This window comes from Neovison vison, chromosome 2 (assembly GCF_020171115.1).
Source record: "Neovison vison isolate M4711 chromosome 2, ASM_NN_V1, whole genome shotgun sequence".
NCBI lineage: Eukaryota > Metazoa > Chordata > Mammalia > Carnivora > Mustelidae > Neogale > Neogale vison.
This window is the reverse complement of record NC_058092.1, coordinates 36,004,021-36,024,224: the sequence shown is the minus strand read 5'-3', so window position 1 is coordinate 36,024,224 and position 20,204 is coordinate 36,004,021. Positions and strand designations below refer to the sequence as shown.

The following is a 20,204-nucleotide window of genomic DNA, read 5'->3' as shown; positions in this document are numbered from 1 at the left end:
AGAGGAAGTGTAGAGACCAGTGAACTTGTGGAGACTGGGGGGAGTGATGGTACCTGGAGAGAGCTCAGAAGCTATGCACACTTTTCTCACCTCCCCCGATGTATCTCTTAAATCTGGCTGTTGATTGATATCCTTTATCATATTCTTTTAATAAACTGGTAAATGTTTAAAAAGGTGTAGACAGCAAGTGAATAGCCATGTATTTATCACTTACCTTCAGAAGTAATGCATTACAAGGATGCCTGGATGGCTCAGTTGGTTAAACGTCTGCCTTTGGTTCAGGTCATGGTTCCAGGGTCCTGGGATTGAGTAAGGCATTGGGCTTCTTGCTCAGTGGGGAGCCTGCTTCTTCCCCTCCCTCTGCTGCTCCCTCTTCTTGTGCACGTATGCTCACTCTCTCTCATTCTCTCTGACAAACAAAATCTAAAAACCAAAATAAAACAAAAGAAAGAAGACATTGCAGTTGAAGCAACCCAATACCTGTTTTTTATTCTTTTCCTTTCATTTCCCCACAGAGGTATTTACTGTCCAAATTGGGTATTTCTTATTCTTATAAACTTGAGAAATATCCTCCAAACTAGACTTTACCAGTGTAGACCAGGATTGCCTACAGATGCAAGCCTCTTCTTATATCAAAAAACTTTGTAGCTCATAGAAGAATGTTGGGAATTTGCCAGAGAAATATTTATGTCATCTCTTACAGCATATCTTAAGTCAGAGCCTAAGAGCTTAAGTCTCTCCATTGATAGCTAGGTATCTGAAGAGGAAGGAATGCTATAACAAATTACTTGTTTTTAAAGATCTAGTTGTGGGACGCCTGAGTGGCTTAGTTGATCAAGCATCTGCCTTTGGCCCAGGCCATGATCCCAAGGTCCTGGGATCAGGTACTGCATTGGGCTCCTTGCTCAGCAGGGAGCTGCTTTCTCTCTCTCTCCTTCTCTGTGTCTAAATAAATAAATAAATAGATAGATCCAGCTGTGGTGGTATTAGTTGATGACTACGGTAATAAGCAAGTTATATGGCTGTATGGTTACTTAGAGTGAGTTATTCCCATGTATGAGAGAAAATGTAGATCTAACACATTCATTAATTTGCATTTCTGAATTACCTTTGGCAGCTAATAACGGATGAGGTTATGTAAAACAAACACAGTTCAGGTGACTTGTCTAAAACCCATTAAAAATTCTTAAAATAATTATAGCTAATTATGTTGTCATTATAGATGGTGACACATTAAATTGATGTCTAAATTGGTCTTAAAATTTTGATTAGTAGTACCTTTTATTGACTGATAATTTGTATCCTATTTTAGCAATTCTATGTAACAGTGATTGTGCTTCTTGTGATACTGTGCTATTTTGCTTTTTTATTTATAGTGATAGATTCCTGTGACCTTCTAAGTGATTGAATAATGATGGAAATGGATCCAAAATAATAAATGACTACTCTACTAAAGCAGTAGAAGACTCCTCGTATCACCTTCCAGCTCAATTCAGTCTTTAGGAAGAGGCGGAACAAGTGAAATAGAGAAGACTGAAGAGAAGAAGACCTCGCTTTGGAACTGTTTACTCCTTGACTTCTTTATTTCTACTTGTTTTAATTTCGCTGTGAATTTAAATAGTGAAAACCAAAGAAATAGAAGATACATTTGGGAGCTTTATATAACCCAAGAAATTTGCCTTGAAAGCTGCTATTCTTTGGAGGAAAACATACTAAGTTCCTGTCTGATTAAAAACAAACAAGATTTCCTATGTCCCTTAGATTCTGAAGAATAAAACAGATATAAATACATATCCGCACACTTTTTAGCAGCTCTGTAGGAATAATGAAATTTATAAATTAAGGGCTTTGTTATGTGGATGTTTTGCCACTGGAATTGACTGCTCAGAAGATCTTTTATTGCTCTTTAATGCTATATTTTTGATCTGTGGCTTTGATGGCATTATTCGCCCACACATGAGTTTATCTCTTTCCAGTTATGACCTTGTTATGAACAGTGTTTGCACTCAATGTGCAAATGTCCATGTATTATCTATTTAAGCAGCATCATAGTGCCATCACTCAAGGAAGTTGAATGAGGTGAACATAGACATAGCTCTTTCCCCTTCCCCCCATTTTTTAAATGTAACAAATACTTTTTATGTTCCCCTTCCCCTTCCCCTTTCCCCTTCCCCTTTTTGGAAACGTGTCAGGAACTAGATAGTTTAAGATGAGCAATTGAGGAGACTTGAAAGAGTGATACAGACAGAGCCTGGCTTCCTTGTGCTTTATCACAAGGCGTGCTGCTGGCCAGCCTATTTAAGCACCCTTTTAACAAGAGAACCTCGTAGGAAATCCAGCTGGCAGACTCAAGGAGTTCGGGAAACAGGACCACAGAGGTTACACTCTGGGGTAAATATTCTCCTATGTCTAACTTCAGAAGAAGACTATGTATGTGTATCTTGGGAAATAGCTACTGTTTTCTGGTGTATTTAATTTTGAAGAGCTTTAGTGGGGTAGTGGGAGACACCAGTGGATCTCCTGGGAAAACTGGTGCTAGTGGGTATTTGAGGGAATTAAAAGAATAAATCTTGAGGGATTGTATCTCCTCTAAGATCTTTTCTGCTTTTGCCACGAATTACCAGAGTACCAGAAGCATATTAATCTCTTCATAAGTATCAGTAGTTTTAAGTAGGTGTTTATTCTTAAAGTTCTTCTGTTAAAACTCAAGAATTTGTTAGTCTTCATATAACCTTCCAGGTATGTGTCATATTTTTCTGTTTATGTGTTTTTCATAGTCATTATTCATGGACTGTTGCTTTTGTTTAGAACTTCTTTGAGGTTATAGAGCCAGATAAGTAGTCTTAGGCTCAGAGACAGCAGGTCTTTCTGTAAAGAGGGAATCTTAGAGTAATCACAGACTCTTGTATATTGGTATCAGGTCCCTGCAAGTATAACTGATTTGAGTTTTCTCATTTTCAGATCCTGGCCATGAGGTTGGATGCCTCACCTTGCTGAAAAGAGACACTGGACCTAAATGGCGCAGCATGACTTTGTTCCTGCTTGGCTAAATTTCTCAACACCACAGTCAGCTAAGGTACTGTTCTTCATTACTATAGTAACCTTCCAAATACCAGGTCTTTTTATCCCCAACTTATTGATGGCCTCTGTTTTACAGTCTAGGTGTTTTTGTGTATTCAATCTTGCCTGAGGGTTTAAAGTATGTTTTCATAGACATATTATATATGTTTTCATAGGATATAAATAGACAGTTTAAGTTATTGTGGACCCCACCATTGCCAGGTATCTCCTCATCCCCTTATTTCGTTATATGCTAAGCTTTCCTCACGTGGCACACTTAAGACTTCCTGGATTAGAAGCGCCTAGGTGGCTTAGTTGGTAAAGTGTCTGCATTCATCTCAGGTCATGATCTTAGGGTCCTGGGATCGAGGCCTGTGTAGGACTCCCTGCTCAGTGGGGAGTTTGCTTCTCCCTCTGCCTCTTCCTCCCCCCTCCCCCCACCTTACTCATGCTGTTCTCTCTCTCTCTCTCTCTCTCTCTCAAATAAATAAATAAAATCTTTATTTTAAAAAAGGTTTCCTGGATTAACTGCACTACACTTTGGAACCAAAACATATCTGCTGATCTATTATTTAGGTATAGGGGGCAGAGGTAAACACAAAATGGTTTTTTGGGGAAATGGACCTTTGGTGTAAATGCACATTGTAGTAGTAGATGAGGAGGATGAAAAGGAAGAGACATTGACTATTAACATGGATCTCAGATTAAATCCTAGAAATTCTGTTTTAGGGGTGATAATCTACTTAATGATTTCAGGGGAAACTGTATGTTACATTAGGAATAAAGACAAGTAAAAACAGCCAGTTCATATAGAGTGAACTAGCCCAGAGTGGATCAGTTGTACTCACAGTGCACAGAAGAACGGCCTCAAATATTGGGGCACCTGGGTGGTTCAGTTGGTTAAGTGTCTGCCTTTGGCTTGAGTCGTGATCGCGGGGAGCCTGCTTCTCCCTCTCCCTCTTCTTCTCCCCCTGCTTGTGTGCTCTCTCTCAAATAAATAAATAGAATCTTAAATTAAAAAAAAAAAAAAAAGAAATAGCCTCAATTATTGGTAAAGAAACCTTTGGGAAGCTAATAAGCTTAAAAATGCTTCCCATTTTGCCAACTAATAGAGGAGGGACACATACTGTGTAATCTCCAAAAAAAAAAAAAAAAAGGCCTATCTTCCCTTATTTTTTAAAAATTTTATTTATTTTAGAGAAAGAACACAAGTGGGGGAGGGGCAGAGTGAGAGGGGGGAGAGAGAATCCCAAACAGACCCTACACTGAGCATGGAGCCAGACACAGGACTCAATCCCAGAGCCTTGAGTTCATGACCCAAGCTGAAATCAAGAGTTAGACACTTAACCGCCGAAGCCACCCAGGCGCCCTCCCCTGTTTTTTGTTTATTTGTTTAATTTTTAAGAATTTATTTCATAGAAAGAAAGAGAGTGCCCCCACTTCAGAGTGGGGGTTGGGGCAAAGGGAGAGGGAATGAATCTCAAACACAGGCCTCTATCTCATGACTCCGAGATTACCACCCAAGCCAAAATCAGGAGTCAGACTCCCAAGTGACTGAGACCCTTGCCCTTTCCTTGTTTTGTTTGTTTTGTTTTGTTTTTGTTTTGTTTTGTTTTGTTTTTGTTTTTAAAGATTTTATTTATTTATTTGACAGAGAGAAATCACAAGTAGACGGAGAGGCAGGCAGAGAGAGAGAGGGGGAAGCAGGCTCCCTGCTGAGCAGAGAGCCCGATGCGGGACTCGATCCCAGGACCCTGAGATCATGACCTGAGCTGAAGGCAGCGGCTTAACCCACTGAGCCACCCAGGCGCCCCCCTTTCATTGTTTTTAAATGGGAACTTTGGGGCAGATGTTCCTGATCTATTTAGACCCACAACATTTTGCTCTAAACTTTATTTCGAGTCGTCCTTTGGAGATTCCCAAGATCTCTTAATTGACATAATCTGACCCAAAGCTTGGGGGATGGTGGGCCTGAGGGATTAGTTGTGGGACCCAGGAAGGCATTATTATTTACAAATAATAATCTAGCACAGTGAAGTAGAGTAAAAAGAATTGGGAAATGAGATTTCACTATTTCCAGTAAAGCTGCAGTGAACAAAGTTCTGCAGTGTTGGGATAAGGATAGACAGAAAGCAATGGAATAGAATAGAGAATTCAGAAATACTTCTGTACATAGATATTTTTACTAAAGTGCCAAGGTAATTTAATGTGGAAGTGATACTCTTTTTTAGCAAATGGTTCTAGAACTGGAGATAGATATGAAATGAGAACCTTGACTTCAGCCTTTACTTCATACCACACGCAAATAAACCTGAAGCGGATCATAACCTAAATTAAAGAGCTAAAAACTATAAAACTAAGAAAATAGATGCAAAGATGTCTGTGCCTCACCTGTAGTTTTCTTCTACGCCTTTGTCAGTTACATCCATATTTTTCATACCTTTTAAGACTTTCGGTCTCTCTTTTGAAATTAAAGAATGCTCTAAAAATAGTAATAAAATTTTAAAATTTAGTAAAAAGAATGTTCTAGAATAAAATTATTTGGAATAGGGAGGTAAATGAAAGTTCATCTAGAACTGCTTCCTTTTCATTGTATAACCTTAAAGACTTATTTTCCCTGACTTCTTTCCTCATGTGTAAATGAGTAAAATGAAGCTGATGCCAAATTATAATACTGTTATGAATATTAAGTAATTTTTAGAAGTGTTTGGGGTTTTTTTAAGATTTTATTTATTTATTGGGTAGAGTGAGAGCACAAGTAGGCAGAGCAATAGTCATGGGGAGGGGGGAAGCAAACTCCCTGCTGAGCAGAGAGCCCAGTGCGCAGCTCCATCCCAGGACCCCAAGATCATGACCTGAGCCGAAGGCAGAGGCTTAACCCACTGAGCCACCCAGGCGCCCCATAGAAATAAGTGTTTTATAAAACTATAAAAACCATGTAGTTGTTACTCACGAAAGTGCTGTGGTATTTAAACCATTTTTCTCTCTCCAGTTGCAGAATAATAAAGTTGTTTAGAATTTTTTTTTTTTTTAACCAAGCATGTTGCTTTTCCTTTCCTGTTACAAGGTTAACCTAATATCTTACATGTAAAATTTGAGAGCTTATTTTAATGGATATTGACAGAGCTTTTTTTTTTTATCCTCTCTGATGCAAATAATTGAAGAAATTGTTATCTTCTTAATCTGTTTGCTTCTCTATATTTGATCATCTTAGTCACCTACAGCCACCTTCGAAAAACACGGAGAGCACCTACCCCGAGGAGATCGTAGGTTTGGAGTAAGCCGTCGTCGACATAATTCCTCTGATGGCTTTTTTAACAATGGACCTCTGCGAACTGCAGGAGGTGAGCCATGCCCAGCTTCCATGACTATATTTAAGCTACAGTTAAGACAAGCCCACATAGAGGTTACATGTCCATGACCTTGATAGGCTGTTTTTAAAACACGTTTCCCAGTTAGATCTTCAGTTGTCGTTATTCAGTTACATTGGCTTTCTAATGTTCTTGTGTTCTCGTGTGTCATTTATTCAATTGAAGATCTCATATAGAAATTACATTAAAAGGAAAAGATAATTCTGTGGACTTAATCTTTTATTTAAAAAAAAAGGGGGGGTCTCCTGAAGGGCTTTTGGAGTACTGCAAATCAAATCAGGAAGCAAAAATCTAATGTGTTATTTGTCCTTACTATTCTAGATTCCTGGCACCAGCCCTCCCTGTTTCGCCACGACTCTGTGGACTCTGGTGTCTCTAAGGGAGCATATGCTGGAATCACAGGGAACCTATCTGGTTGGCATGGCTCTTCCCGAGGTCATGATGGCATGAGCCAGCGTAGTGGGGGTGGCACAGGGAACCATCGCCACTGGAATGGCAGCTTCCATTCCCGGAAAGGCTGTGCCTTTCAAGAAAAGCCACCTACAGAGATTAGGGAAGAAAAGAAAGAAGACAAGGTGGAAAAATTACAATTTGAAGAGGAAGATTTTGTAAGTATCAAGGTTTAAATGTGTGGTTAAAACCTAAACAAATAATGCCATAAATAGAAGATCTTGTTAATAATGAGAAAGTGTTGAAGAAATTACTAAAAAGGAAGTCCCTAAGTTTAGATTTTTATTGCTTTTAAGGGAAAGAAGTTGATTAGTGTAAAGGTGATGACCAAAGTTCTTAATTAACTTTTATTTAGCAAATCTCCATTTTTCATCTTTATGCTTTTGAAACTTTAAAAAATCCATTTCCTTTAAGTTTTATAAGGTTCAACATTCAAAATTCAATGTTCAGGTTATGTAAAAATGTGGTCTTCATGTTGACTTGTCTTTCTCTAACTACCATAAGAGGTTTTTAACTCTTGACTTTTTCCTCTTACATAAAATAGTTGTGATGTTACAAATAGGCAGTTGGGAGTGCCGATGTATACAGTAAAACTTTGCCATTGTGTATTGGATTATATGACTTTTGGCTTCTCAAAGTAGAGTTTTTAGTGCACCTTAAAGAAAGTTTTCTGTATTGTATTTATTTATTTTTAAGATTTTACTTATTTATTTGACAGAAAAAGACACAGCGAGAGAGGGAACAGAAGCGGGGGAGTGGGAGAGGGGGGAGCAGGCTTTCCACTGAGCAGGGACCCCGATGTGGGGCCCAATCCCAGGACCCTGAGATCATGACCTGAGCTGAAGGCAGAGGCTTTAACCCACTGAGCCACCCAGGCACCTTTGATTGGCAGAATTTAATTAGAACGCCCATTATCAGTTCTGTGGCATTCCCAGTGGGAAATAAATCGAGAACAGAAAAAAAACTGTGAAAGTAGCACTATCTATGCCTGCTGAGTGATTTAAGTGGAAGTTTGCTGTCAAACCTGAGCCAGGTCAGTAAGGGCAAATTAATACTGCATTTATGTTTTAAAATATCTTTTTTTTTAAGATTTTATTTATTTATTTTACAGAGATCACAAGTAGGCAGAGAGGCAGACAGAGAGAGAGAGGGAAGCCGACTCCCTGCTGAGCAGAGAGCCCGATGCAGGATTTGATCCCAAGACCCTGAGGTCATGACCTGAGCCGAAGGCAGCTGCTTAACCCACTGAGCCACCCAAGTGCCCCTTTAAAATATCTTAAGTGTACATAAAGATCACAAGTAGGCAGAAAGGAAGGCAGAGAGAGAGAGAGGAGGGAGCAGGCTCCCTGCCAAGCAGAGAGCCTGATGTGGGGCTCGATCCCAGGATTGAGCTCAATCCCTGGGATCATGACCGGAGCCAAAGGCAGAAGCTTTAACCACACTGAGCCACCCAGGCACCCCTAAAATTTTTATTGAAATAAAATTTTTTATTGAAAGACCCTAGAATACCCAAAGTGATCTTGAGAAAGAATGGAATTGGAGGACTTACTCTAACTTGAAGACTTAGTACAAAGCTATAATAATCAAGATGTTACATTATTATGAGAATAGACTAATAGTGGAGCAGAATAAAGAGCTCAGAAATAAACCTACATTTATATCATCATTTGATTTTCAACAGATACTAAAACAGACCAATAGAGAAAGAAATGTGTTAAACAAATGGTACTAGAATAACTGTGTGTATATATAGAGAGTGAGAGGATAGATAGATAGATAGATATCCCCTACCTCATAGCATACAAAAAAAAAAAATGAATTCGAGAGGAATTATAGACCCAAATGTAAGGCCTAAAACTATAAAGCTTCTAGAAGAAAATTTGGAGGAATTTCTTTATGCCTTAAAGGGTAGGAGAAGATTTCTTTGGACAAAGAGAGCAATAACCTTACAGGAAAGCATTGGTAAATTTGATTTCATCAAAATTTAGAACATCTGCTTACCTCACAGACTTAAAGAAAATACAGAAAATATTTATAAAGCATATCTATGAAAAGGGACTTGTATCCGTAATATAAATAACTCTTATAACTCAATAATAAAAAGACAAATCAATATATATTTTTCTTTCTCTCTTTGAGACAGTGAGCAAGTGGGGACCTGCAGAGGGAGAGTGAGAGAGAATTTTGGGCAGACTTCAGACCCGTGGTGAGCGGATGGAACTTGGGGCTCGATCTCACATCCCTGAGATCAGGACCTGAGCTGAAATCAAGAGTCAGACACTTAACCAACTGCGCCACCCAGGCACCCGTCTTTCTTCTTTTCTTTTCTTTTCTCTTTTTTTTAAAAGTTCATTTATTTAGGGGTGCCTGGGTGGCCTAGTCGCTTGAGCATGGGACTCTTGGTTATAGCTTGGGTTGTGACCTAAGGGTTTTGAGATTGAGCCCTGCATTGGGCTCTTTGCTGAGTGAGGAGTCTGCTTTGAACTGTCTCTCCCTCTCGCTTTGGGCCCCTACCACTCTAACCCCATTGTAGGTCTCCTGCACACGAGCTGTTCTCTTAAAAAAAAAAAAATCTTAAAGTTAATTTAAGTAATTTCTACACCTGATGTGGGGCTCAAACAACCCTCAGATCAAGTTGCATGCTCTTCCAGCTGAGCCACCCAGGTACCCCGACAACTCAATATTTTAAAAAAACAAGAGGATTTGAACAGATTCTTCACAATGGAAGATACACAAATGGCCAGTAGTCACATGAACAAAATGATGAGTGTCATTAGTCACAAGGGAAGTGTGTAAATTCAGATTATGAGATACTGCTACCCATTCACCACAATGGCTAAAATGTGTAAGTCTGAAAACATTAAATTTGGTGACATTTTCAAGTGTTTGGAACTCATACATAGTAGGACCATGAAGTAGAAACCATTTTGGGAAAGGGTGTGGCAGATTTTTGTAAAACTAAACATAAGCCTATCCTGTGACCCAGCACTTACAGATATTTATCAAGAGAAACAAAGGTATTTGGGCATTTATTATAATTTTATTCATAAAAGCCCCAACCTGAAAACAGTTTAAATGTCTTTGACACAAAAATAGAAAACTTGTGGGGCGTCTGGGTGGCTCAGTGGGTTAAGCCTCTGCCTTCAGCTCAGGTCATAATCCTGGGGTCCTGGGATCAAGCCTCGCTTCAGGCTCTTGCTCAGTGGGGAGCCCGCTTCCCCCCCTCTCTCTGCCTGCTTGTGATCTCTCTCTCTCTCTCTGTCAAATATATAAATAAAATCTTTAAAAAAAAATAGAAAACTTGTGGTATAATCATGAAATGGACTACATGTATTCATTAGTAAGGAGTGACTAATAAAACATAAAGAATTGCAGAATGGTACATACTGCCTGATTTTGTTTATGTGCTGTCCTAGAATAAGCAAATAATTTATGGTGGAAAAGAAAGTCAAAGCAGGGGCTCCTGGGTGGCTTAGTGGGTTAAAGCCTCTGCCTTTGGCTCAGGTCATGGTCCCAGGGTTCTGGGATCGAGCCCCGTATCTCTGTGTGGCAGGGAGCCTGCTTCCCTTCCTCTCTCTCTGCCTGCCTTTCTGCCTACTTGTGATATCTGTCAAGTGAATAAATAAAATCTTTTAAAAAAAAAAAAAAGTCACAACAGTGGTTGCCTGTGTGGAATGGGGATTGTCTGGGAAAGGGCATGAGGGAACTTTACTGTTGCAGTAGGTAATTTTGTTTTTAGAGAGGTTGAGGAGTTATAAACATTTTTCAAAACTCATGGAATTGTATACTTAGTATATGTGTGTACCATTGTATGTAAATTTTATTTAAAAACAGATTACATCAGCAAGCATGGTAGAAATAGGTAAAATAAACCTCATGATGTGATGCACTGAGGATGCAACCTCACCTCTTTAAATCCTCAGGAATGCATAGCCTGAATCTAACCATGAGAAAATATCACACAAACTCAAGTTGGAGTTCTACTATAAAGAATTACAAAAGATTCTTCAAAAGAACTAGCCTCTACTTTTTGAAAATATTGTCATGGGGGTGCCTGGGTGGCAAAGATGGTTAAGCGTCTGCCTTTGATTCAGGTCATGATCTCCAGGTCCTGGAATTGAGGCACTGCATTGGGCTCCAAACTTGTTAGAAAGTCTGCTTCTGCCTCTCCTGCTTGTGCTCTGTCTGTCTCTCTCAAATAAAATCTTTTAAAAAATAAAAATTTTATCATGAAAGAAAAAATTCCAGATTAAAGAAAACTAAAGAGATAAAAGACAACTGAAGGAATCCTGTGAGGAGGACCTTGCAGGCTCAGTTGGTGGGACTCTTGACCTCAAGATCATGAGTTCAAGCCCCGTGTTGGGCATGGAGCCTACTCCCAAAAAAAAAAAAAGGCAGCATACGATCCTTTGGACACTGGATGAGGGGAAAACAGTGTACATTTTAAAAATTCTGTTTTGCTATAAAACTAATCAGTGTTATAATTTGAATAAGTGTGACAGATTAGATAGTATTTGTTGATCTTAATTGCCTAATTTTTACAATTATACTGTGATTACGTTAATGTGTTTTTAAAGAAATACATATTTAAGGATGAGTGGTTTAGGTTGCAAATGGTTCTGGAAAAAATATATTTAGAGAGAATGTTGGAGTAAATGGTGTAAAATGTTGACATGAGAATCTAGACATCTGTGCAGGATGTACAAAAGGTTTTTTTTGTTTGTTTTTTGTTTGTTTGTTTGTTTGTTTAGATTTTATTTATTTATTTGACAGAACATGAGAGGGCACAAGCAGGGGGAGGGACAGAAGGAGAGGGAGAAGCAGGCTTCCCTCTAAGCAGGGTGCCAGATGCAGGACTTGATCCCAGGACCCTGGGATCATGACCTGAGCCGAAGGTAAGATGTTTAACTGACTGAGCCAGCCAGGCACCCAAAAGTGAAATTATTTCTGGGGCACCTGGGTGGCTCAGGAGGGTCTGGCTGGATCAATGAAGAGAGAAACCACACAATAATTTGAACAGGGAAAGTACAGGATTGGGGTAATGAGCGGTTGGCTAGTAATAAAGAGAACACTAAATAATATGAAGGCCAATATAAGGGACAGCTAATAACCCTAGGGCTAAGCTAGAGTGCCCAAGGGAGTCTCCCTCTTCCCCCATCACCACCAGACCTTGTTAAAAAGGACTTAGTTGGTGCTTACTGAGTGACAGAACAGTTGCTCAGGTGCTTTCAGGGAACATGCTGAAATCTGCCCTCTTGAGTACCTGGTAGAGCTTTTCAGATACCACTCTGCTACAAAACCACTCAAGTCAAAGCTCACATGGACTTTAGAACCTGGCTTAGCAGAAGCTGGGTGCCGCAGGAGCCTTCTGAGGAAGCACACTGGAACAAGAAGCAGAAATCTTTTTCTTGCTCTATACTGACAAAAAAGTTAACTTTCCACCTGGCAAGGGAAAAGTGTTAAGTGCCCAGACACATTTATACTGAGCAGGCAAAAAGGATGACTTTGGAACTAAGAAACAGTAAGTTGGTAAATGGCACTGAATACTATCATTGTTTATATTAACCAGCCAGTGTATTCCCCTTCTAGAATGTAGCCCCTCACTGAACACAAAACAGTTGGAAATAGGATCCAGATTGAGCTGAGGAGGTGGAAACAGTAGAGACTAAGGAAAGTGAAGGTTGAGATAAAAGGGAGGGAGGAATGTAGCCAGGACATGAAAGAAACTAAGCCACCATATTTTTTAACACTTTATGAAAACAACACAACAGAGAGCTCTAAAGCTTCATGTCAGAAAAGCTGTCTTGACATTTACAAAAACTAATCATATGTAAATGAACATAAAGGATCAAGAGAATAAGGAGCAGAGTAACATCCTTAACAGTGCAGAGTACACCTGTACAGCATGTCCACAAAACAGATAAGAAACCTTTTAAAATTTACTCTTACTACAGTGTTACCATGCTGTTTTAAAATTTAAATGATACTAAGAAAATGGCATAAGAACAACCTAAACCAGAAAAAAGTGCTAGAAATCAGGAAAGAAGTAATGAAAAATTTGATGGGGTGCCTGGGTGGCTCAGTTGGCTTAGCATCTGCCTTCAGCTCAGGTTATGATCCTAGAGTCCCACATTGGGCTCCCTGCTTGGCGGGGAGTCTGCTGCTTCCTCCAACCTTTTCTCTCTCTCTCTCAAATAAGTGAAATCTTTCTTTAAAATAATGAAAATTTTGAGGCAAAGGGAGACTAAACAAGGAACACAAGAGAATAATCAGTGTTTTTCAAGGATTACAAGAGGAAAACAAGAAGAATTACAAGAGGACAAAATTTATTAAAGATTTTATTTATTAGGGAGAGAATAAGGGGGATTTGGGGAGAATGGAGGGAGAGGGACAACAGACTCTGCTGAGCGCAGAGCCCAGTGTGGGGCTCAGTCCCATGACCTGAGCCAAAATCAAGAGTTGGGCATTTGACCAATTGAGCTACCCCGGCACCCCAGAAGAGGAAATTTTTTAGTGAGGGAGGCACAGCCAGTTAAGTGATCAACTTTGTTTCAGCTCAGTTCATGGTCTTAAGAGTCCTGGGATTAAGCCCCAAGTGAGGCTCTACACTCTGGCAGGGAATCTGTTTGGGATTCTGTCTCCCTCCCCTCCTACCCCTCTCCACCCTGTGCATGTGTGTGTTCTCTTTCTTTTTTTCTTTTTTTTCTCAAATCTTTTTTTTTTTTTGCTTGTTTTTTTGGAGTTAGAATTGAGGGGCTCACGGAGGTCTCATGACTCAGTCTCAGGGTCGTGAGTTACAAGCCCCACATTGAGGGTAGAGTTTACTGAATTTTTTAATGCTTCATTATTTTTAAAAATAATAAAAGAATGAGAAATGATACGGATTTGGTCAAAAAAGATCATCTTTATATGTGTATGTATATATACATACGTGTGTGTGTGTGTATAAAGATCCTGTACACACACATACCAAGAGGAAAAAAAAACCACTTAAAGGCTAAAAATTATAACTCAAGAATAATTTCTTGAAATACAGTAAAATTTGAGCTATGAACTGAAAGGACAGAACAGCCAGCACCTAGTAGGCTTATAAAATGCTAGACTCCAGTGAAAAAGAAAAATACCCCTTAAACATCAAGTCCCAGTGACTTAGAAAGAAAAATCAGACTTTGACAAAGTTTTATAATAGAAGTCAGTGGGGTGGCTTCATTATTCTCAGTGGGTTAAGCCTCTACTTTCTCCTCAGGTCATGGTCTTAGGGTCCTGGGATCGAACCCTGCATCGGGCTCTCTGCTCAGCAGGGAGCCTGCTTCCCCCTCTCTCTCTGCCTACTTGTCATCTCTGTCTGTCAGATAAATAAATAAAATCTTAAAAAAAAAAAGTCAATGGAATAACAATTACCGGAGTCAAAATGTTAGCCAATAGTTTTATACCGTCAAAATAAACGTGTATAGAGGGGTTCTGTAGTCTCTCCAACCAGCTTCCAGTTTATAGGAAATCTAGAGGTATAACATTTATTTAAGTAACCTGTAGGTTAAGAGAAGTGAGAGATGTTTTTTTGGAAACAAAACTATCATTTTGAGGGACATATACTTGGGTGGTAAAAGCAAAGAGGTTATCACCATAACTTAGGATAATAGTTATTTTTAGAGGGGGAGAGGTTTGTTGTTTGAGTTTTTGTTGTTTTTTTCTCTTCGTTTTTTTGAATGAAGCTTATAAAATGTTTCTGGTTTGTCTGGTAATGTTCTGTTGATTAAACTGAATGAATTCAGTGGTGATTACAAGAACTTTTTGCCCATTTGTTTTATGCAGTTTTTTTGTATCTGTATATTTTACTACTTTTAAAAATCAGTGGAGGGGCGCCTGGGTGGCTCAGTGGGTTAAAGCCTTTCCCTTCGACTCGGGTCATGATCCCGGGGTCTTGGGATTGAGCCCCACGTTAGGCTCTCTGCTCAACAGGGAGCCTGTTTCCCTTACTCTCTGCCTGCCTCTCTGCCTACCTGTGATCTCTGTCTGTCAAATAAATAAATGAAATCTTTAAAAAAAAAAAAAATCAGTGGAAAGAAATAAAAGATACCATATAAACAGGGGCAGTATCTTTGAAAACCCTGAATAGAATGTGACTAAGAACACAAACCTATTAAAATGGGAAAATACAGCTTTTATCCATGGGACTTCCTCTACTTGTACTTTTCCATCCAGAGGAGTGTAATCTGCCCTTCATATTTTGTCATTAATTTTTTCCATTTATATGGTGAGTTGGTTCTTCACTATGTTTCTGTGCTTGTTCTATGCTTGTGGTTCTCACCTTGATGGATTGAAAATACATACGTGCTGGGGCCCCATCCCTAGACATTTTGTTTCAGAAGCTCAGAGGAACCTGGGCATCTTTCTGTTGTTTAATGTTCTATGGGTAATTTTGCCAAAAAGCCATTTTCCTACTCTATTAGCATATTGTAAAGTTTAGGCTTGGATACCAGTGTCATACTCATACCTCCTGTACGTAGTTGTTAGTTAGTTGTAGTTAGTTGTTAAGTGTTACTGCTCTTAACACTTCCATCCTTCCCCTTATCTCTTTCTCTATTCTGTTACCTTCGTTATTCTCCTGAACTGTGGAATTGGTCTCCTCTAATGGTCTCCTAGTTGATGCTTAAGCCTTCAAATACATCGTTCAAGATGCTACCAGACTGTTGTAAACTTAATGATTATGGATATGTTTATTGCGTGAGAGATGGATCTTCAATACCTACAGAATACAATTAAGTTTCCCTAAAAAATCTGGCTACTTTGCCTACTTTGCCAGATACCTCTTTCACCGCAGAAAGTTCCCCTCCTTCCCTAGTGCAATCATTCTAAACTATTTGCAGATCTCTGAATATTCTGTTATTTTTCGTGCTTTCCTGTCTGGGTGTTCATTGAGCATCCTATTCCTGGAATCACCCATTTTCCAGCTTTGGAATTCATCTTTAAGGATTCTTATTAGTCATTGAACCTCTAATGAAACCTTTTCTGATAGCACTTCTCTTTCAAGTGGAACTGACTATTCCTTCTTCCCTAATATAAATTTTTATCAGACCTGGTAACCTTTTGTTGTGCTTATTTGTCTACAAGTATATGTCTTTATAGTGGGACTGTGACCCTTGTGGGCATGGAGGGGGTTCATCTTAATTGTCTTAATTGCCTTTATATTCCTAGCAAAATCCCTGGCACATGGTCTGCCTCTGCCCTATAAAGCAGTCTTAGGAAAGCTACATATACTATACATTTCACTGACCAGATTGTCCTTAAATCTGAGAAAAGTGATCCATATTCTTGTCCATTCAGTTTTCTGTGCCTCCTTATATGCCGTGCATACCCTGTTGGAAGATAAGAACTTGCACATTTAGTCTGTTTAGTTAAAAATATTTTTTTAGTCCTCTTATGTTAAAGGAAATGAAACCCAAGATAGCCTAAGACTAATATAAGATCTGTGGATTTAGCATTTCAGGATCTTCTGCTTACTTGTCGATTCTGAATACAGGGTTAAGTAAGTGCTGCTGATACATAATTATCGGACAGGTTCCATGGTGATGGCTACTTTGTGAAAAGTGCCAGAATATTAGCTTTCTTTATCAACCATTAATATCCCTTTTTTCCTAGCCTTCTTTGAATCCAGAAGCTGGCAAACAGAATCAGCCATGCAGACCTATTGGGACCCCTTCTGGAGTGTGGGGTAGGTAGATTTTGCCATTTTAAAGGCACAACTTTACATTTTTCTTAGCATGGAGAGGAGCAACAATTCTTTATCTCTTTTTTGTTTGTTTCTTTCTCTTTTTTTCTCATCTCATCCATTTGCACATGGTAACTAACACTTGTTATCTCTTACTGTGCCCACCCAAAATAACATTGAAATGTAATGGTCTTAAGTGTCAGGATACAGATGATTGAGAGCCTGTAAAGCCCTAAATTTGAAAACAGATTTTAAGCAGAGGGAGAATTATCTAAAGCTTATGAGAAGTAATGTTTAATTAACATTGCTAATTCATTTATAACCACTAAAGTGAATTTTTTGTGTTATAATTGTTTCCTAAATATTTGTCAGGCAAATATAGTGGTATTTTCTAAGCATTCTTTCATATTAGTAGATAGTCTTCTAAAGTCTTGTCTGAAAAGGCTGTATAATACCACATTCTATAGACGGTTTTGTTCGGTTAGGTTCCATTTGTTGAGGGTTATTTTTTTGTTGTTTAAGGAGATTGAGGGGTAGGTTTGGCTTAATGAATGTGGCTTGTTGTAGAGAGCAAGGTGAAAACAAATACATACGATTATGTGTAAATGTTGAGAATAACTAGGCTTATAAAAAATGAAGAGACAAATCAGTGTATTTCATACCAAACCTGATCTGTAGTTTTGGAATCGTTGGCATTTACAAATGAGACTCTCCTCATCCCTACCTTAGACCTATTTAGAGCTGTTTAGTAGTTAGGCATCTTATTGGGATGGCTTTAGTATATCTGAATACTGGTTTTGGATCTTGAATTATAGGATTAAAGACGCTTATTGTGCTGTTTCCCCTTTGTTAATAGCGTAAAGGTTTGCTCCACTTCGCCTCATCAGAAGATCCCAGGGTAGCCTCCTTTCCCCCCGATTTTGGCATTTCTCTCCATTCCCATGCTGACAGGAACTGCCACACTTGGATATATTCTTGTTTGGTGTGTGCCTGAGTAATCACATAAGACAAGTTATGCCCCTGAAGGACTACTAACACCTTTGGTTGTTATGTTGATTTATGAATTATTTAGCTTCATATGATGCCTTTTTCCTATAATCCCCAAGTAGTGTCATTTTTGAGAATATCTGTTAAGTGCAAACCAGGAAATGTTTGTCCCTCAGTTTCAGCAGTTCTTTGTTGAAAGTGAGGACTTCATCTATACTGTGCTTAACCATTATTTGACATTCTTTTGTCTCTTCACTATTGTATTTCACAGAAAACCCACCTAGTGCCAAGCAACCCTCCAAAATGCTAGTCATCAAAAAAGTTTCCAAAGAAGATCCTTCTGCTGCCTTCTCTGCTGCATTCACCTCACCAGGATCTCACCATGCAAATGGGAACAAATCATCAACCATGGTTCCAAGTGTCTATAAGAACCTGGTTCCTAAGCCTGCACCACCTCCTTCCAAGGTATGATTTGGAATCAGTGTAGGAACCCTATATAGCATAGGTTTGGGAATAAATCAGGGAAAAAATTAGTAAATTTATTTTTTTCCCATTGAATCATTCATCGGATACTCATTCAGTACCTAATAAATGTATAGTATTTTACTCTGTCTCCAAACTCTACTTCTTCTAACTGGATTTTTTTAAATTTAATTTTATTTATTTATTTGACATTTGACAGGCAGAGATCACAAGTAGGCAGAGAGAGAGGAGGAAGCAGGCTCCCCGCTGAGCAGAGAGCCGGATGCGGGGCTCAGTCCCAGGACCCCAGGATCACGACCTGAGCTGAAGGCAGAGACTTTAACCCACTGAGCCACCCAGGCGCCCCTCTAACTGGATTTTTAGTAGGCTTCTCATACTATTTGCTCATCTCATAAACCTTCTGATTTGCTGTTTAATAGCATCAACATCCATCTGATCACTTGACTGATTATCACATTGGCTTTTCTTTCCTACTCCTCCTCATCACTCATTCTCGTGTACCAAGCAATTAAAATTCCCTGTCACTTATTCCCTCTATGATGTCCTATGCCCTTGTCAACTCCCATGTACTATTGTAGTGCACCCTTCTGTTTTCTCATCTCTGTATTCATCTTGCACAAAACTGTCAGAATGATCATCCTAAAACAGTTTGAATATATGACATCCTTTCCTCAGTCACTTCGACAGTCCCAAACCATCTATATAGCAGGATTTGGTAAACTTCTTTTTTTTTAAAGATTTTATTTATTTATTCAACAGACAGAGATCACAGGTAGGCAGAGGGGCAGGCAGAGAGAGAGAGAGACGGGAGGAAGCAGCCTCCCCACGGAGCAGAGAGCCCAATGCGGGGCTTGATCCCAGGATTCTGGGATCATGACCTGAGCCGAAGGCAGAGGCTTTAACCCACTGAGCCACCCAGGCGCCCTGGGTTTGGTAAACTTCTCTAAAGAGTCAGATAATAAATAATTCAGGCTTTGCTGGTCACCTGTGACATGCAGTCTTTGATACATCACCTTTCTTTTCTTTTACTTCTTTCTTTCTGTTTCTTGTTTGTTTTACAATGCCTGAAAAGTATAAAAATTATATTAATAGCTCATGGGCCATAAAGAAACAGGCCTCTGGCCCATGGGTGTTCCTTACCAACCCCAATCTTATAATACAGTGTCCAAACTCCTTAGCAGTGGCATGTATAATTCTTTATAGCCTAAGCCTAATCCATCTTTTACATTTCACTACCCTTTCTTTCTCTTACCTGGAAAATTATTCATCCTTCAAATTGATGTCATCTGCTGTGGGAATCCTTTTTTTTTTTTTTTTTAAGATTTTATTTATTTATTTGACAGAGAGATCACAAGCAGGCAGAGAGAGGGGGTGAAGCAGGCTCCATGCCGAGCAGAGAGCCCAATGCAGGGCTCGATCCCAGGACCCCGAGACCATGACCTGAGCCAAAGGCAGAGGCCCAACCCACTGGGCCACCCAGGTGCCCCTGGGAATCCTTTTCTATCACACATATCTAAAGATCTCATTAGTCTTTATATCTCTGATTGATGAATAGCACTCTGTCTTTTATCACAATATCTATCACACTTAATCACATCACTTTATTTCCTCACAAAAGCACATAATAATTGCTTTAATGAATTCTAGCCACTATACAGAAGTAATTAGAATTGACTTCATTATTGAGAGGAAAACCAGTAAGCATTTATTCATTTTCCTTTGTGTGTAAGCACTGTGTTGTTGGTTCTGAGCAATACAGAGAAGTACCAACACTGGTTGTGACTATCCATGAGCTGAAAGTCTAATTGGGATAATAAGATAAAACAGTATGAACGGTTATGTGATATGTATGAAATAAAATAGTAACAGATGCTGATAACATTTTAAACAGACTTGGAGTAACTAAATGAATTAAACACTAGTGTTAAATTCAGAGGAGCAAGATCAGTTTAGATTATGACCATCAAGGAAAATTTTGCTGAAAACTTGTCATTTGAACTGATCTTTGAAGGATGGGCCAGATTTGGATAGGCAGAAAAAGGTCTAGAGAGTTTTGCACATCATAAGAGAAGTAGTGGTTAAATACAAGTTCTGAAACCAGAAGACACTGCAATAGTTGAGGGATAGCAAATGATTGTAAATAC

General features: G+C 39.1%; 1 protein-coding gene across 3 annotated transcripts in view; it reads left to right on the top strand.

The window, feature by feature from the left end:
- GPBP1L1 (GC-rich promoter binding protein 1 like 1) overlaps nucleotides 1-20,204 on the top strand; it is a 55,590-nt gene that overhangs the window by 21,489 nt on the left and 13,897 nt on the right. For all 3 annotated transcript variants that reach the window (XM_044238122.1, XM_044238123.1, XM_044238121.1), the window contains exons 2-7: nucleotides 1,377-2,391; nucleotides 2,962-3,076; nucleotides 6,275-6,404; nucleotides 6,753-7,039; nucleotides 16,521-16,593; nucleotides 17,849-18,042. In XM_044238122.1, coding sequence (XP_044094057.1) covers nucleotides 3,017-3,076; nucleotides 6,275-6,404; nucleotides 6,753-7,039; nucleotides 16,521-16,593; nucleotides 17,849-18,042 — 744 coding nt within the window. In that variant the 5' untranslated portion in view covers nucleotides 1,377-2,391; nucleotides 2,962-3,016. The remainder of the gene's footprint in view (nucleotides 1-1,376; nucleotides 2,392-2,961; nucleotides 3,077-6,274; nucleotides 6,405-6,752; nucleotides 7,040-16,520; nucleotides 16,594-17,848; nucleotides 18,043-20,204) is intronic.